The 2,500-nt window shown below is 37.2% G+C and overlaps 1 protein-coding gene across 1 annotated transcript in view; it reads right to left on the minus strand.

The window, feature by feature from the left end:
- Positions 1 to 2,500, minus strand: part of elapor2a (endosome-lysosome associated apoptosis and autophagy regulator family member 2a) — a gene marked incomplete at both ends in the record, with an annotated part of 33,675 nt that overhangs the window by 11,865 nt on the left and 19,310 nt on the right. The window contains one exon of the mRNA XM_080842807.1: positions 115 to 217. Coding sequence (XP_080698933.1) covers positions 115 to 217 — 103 coding nt within the window. The remainder of the gene's footprint in view (positions 1 to 114; positions 218 to 2,500) is intronic.

Consider the following 2,500-nt stretch of genomic DNA (forward strand, 5'->3'; position numbering starts at 1 on the left):
AACACACACATGCACACACACACACACACACACACACACACACACACACACACACACACACACACACACAAACACACCACCCTGGCATTCTCCCATGCTCAAGCGCTCCCTCACCATCATGAAGTAGAGCTCGCAGTCTGCAGAACAGATGGTTTCAAAGACGAAGGTGATCCTGCCGAACTCGTTGCCAGTGCTTCCAGTGACTGATGTGGGGAGCCTGAGGGAGAGGGATTAGATTAGATTAGATTAGATTACCACAACATCACCACCAAGTATGACTGGACAAAGTCATCACGACAACTAGGCAGAAATACGAGGCAGTGATAAATTCAACAATGTCAACACGAAAAAATTACGGCAATCATCCATCTTGGCAAAGTGTGAAGTCTTAATATACTCAAACCATCAGTTTGATACTGCAAACATACTGACAAATTGAAAAACCCAGTGCCCCACAGTGAAACATTATCTGATAACATATGCTCAATCACTAAGACAGTTCTAGCACAGTCCTCTACTCCTAATATGCTGGGCCTACATTGCTAGAGTCTCAGAATAAAATGCTCAATCAGAAACCCATTTCAGTGTTTAAATGCCACCATTACAGTTTTTCAGGACTGCATACTACTACTGTAAGTGGGCATATTTACTAAACATCCCAAACCATAACACCATCTACCAAAAGACAGACCCATCCCCTAAAAACTACAAACATTATTCCTCTGTTTTCACAGATGATTCAGATTTGTTGAACTTTTTGTGAAAGACTCACAAATCCCTTAATATATCACTGGCTGTACCATGTGATCATTAAGAAAGCACTCACACTCAAATCAATAACTCAAGTCATCATAGCTCGAACCCAATTAGCACACAATTCCCCAGGTGGAAACACTCAGAGTAAAAATTGCTTAACCTTAACCTTAACACCAATCAGAACCTCTGGATAGAGGATAGATAAATAAAGGTAAGACAGATAAAGGTTTATGTACAAACATTTCTGTTTTTTTAAAAGGTCTATATTCCTAATTACATGGAAATCATTATTCTGTATTCTTTGTTCTTTATTAGTTGCATAGTTTTCATACAATTTCAGTTACTGTAATTTTACCATAAAATAGATAAATTAGATAGATTTTGTTTGAAAATGCATGTGTTGTGTCTTTATATTGTGTCGTAAAGAGGCTAAGCGCCATCATTCATTGCAGTAACATGTTTTTATAGGAGTGTTTTGAATTCACTTGTTTTATTACAGTGCATGAAATGCCCTGTATTGTTATTCCTAGGCTTCTTCTTCTTCTTCTTCTTCTTCTTATTCTTCTCACCTTTTTCTGCGATTAATTCAGCCCGAACCGCTTAACGTAGAAACTTCATTCAAACTTTGTTGCGTAGGTCTTGTAAAGGACACTTATGCTATGTATTTTTCACTTTTCTAAACTTTATACTTTTTAAGATATTAAATAAAAACGAATCAAAATTTTCCCATTGACTTACATTGGGCCATTATGACATCATAATAGGGTCTTTAAACTGGCTTGCACCTGTGCTTCACTGACATCTGCGCCAAATCAAAGGAACCTCTTCTCTGTCCCTCTCAATTTAACTGTAACTAGGAACATTAAGACACCTTCCATTCTCTACTTTTTTTTCTCTCCATCTCTCCATCTTTCTCTCTATCCCTCTCAGTCTACTCGCTCTCACACTCAATCTCTCTTCTTCACTCAATTTGTATCTCCTTTTTTCAATATTTTCACTCTCTTTTTCTCTTTCACTCTTGTTTCCTTCTTCCACTCTTCTTTCCTTCTTCCACTCTTCTTTCCTTCTTTCACTTTTCTTTCCTTTCTTCACTCTCCTTTCTTCTTTCCTTCTTTCACTCTTCTTTCCTTTCTTCTTTACTTCTTCAACTATTATTTCCTTCTTTCACTCTTCTTTCCTTTCTTCACTCTTCTTTCTTTTCTTCTTCCCCTCTTCTTTCCTTTCTTCACTCTTCTTTCCTTCTTTCACTCTTCTGTCCTTCATCCTCTCTTCTCTCCTTTCTTCACTCTTCTTTTCTTTCTTCTTTCCTTCTTCCACTCTTCTTTCCTTTCTTCTTTCCTTCTTTCACTCTTCTTTCTTTTCTTCTTCCTTTCCTAACTTTTGCATTTCATGCACTGGTATTTCCTTCAGGAAATGCATTTTCTAGTTTTTCTCTCCATCTCTCCATCTATCTCTCTATCCCTCTCAGTCTACTTTCTCTCACACTCAATCTCTCTTCTTCACTCCATTTTTATCTCCTTTTTTCAATATTTTCACTCTTTTTCTCTTTCACTCTTGTTCACTCTTCTTTCCTTCTTCCACTCTTCTTTCCTTTCTTCTTTCCTTCCACTCTTCTTTCCTTCTTTCACTTTTCTTTCCTTTCTTCACTCTCCTTTCTTCTTTCCTTCTTTCACTCTTCTTTCCTTTCTTCTTTCCTTCTTCAACTATTATTTCCTTCTTTCACTCTTCTTTCCTTTCTTCACTC

Source organism: Sprattus sprattus (assembly GCF_963457725.1).
Source record: "Sprattus sprattus genome assembly, chromosome: 7".
In the NCBI taxonomy this organism is placed as follows: domain Eukaryota; kingdom Metazoa; phylum Chordata; class Actinopteri; order Clupeiformes; family Clupeidae; genus Sprattus; species Sprattus sprattus.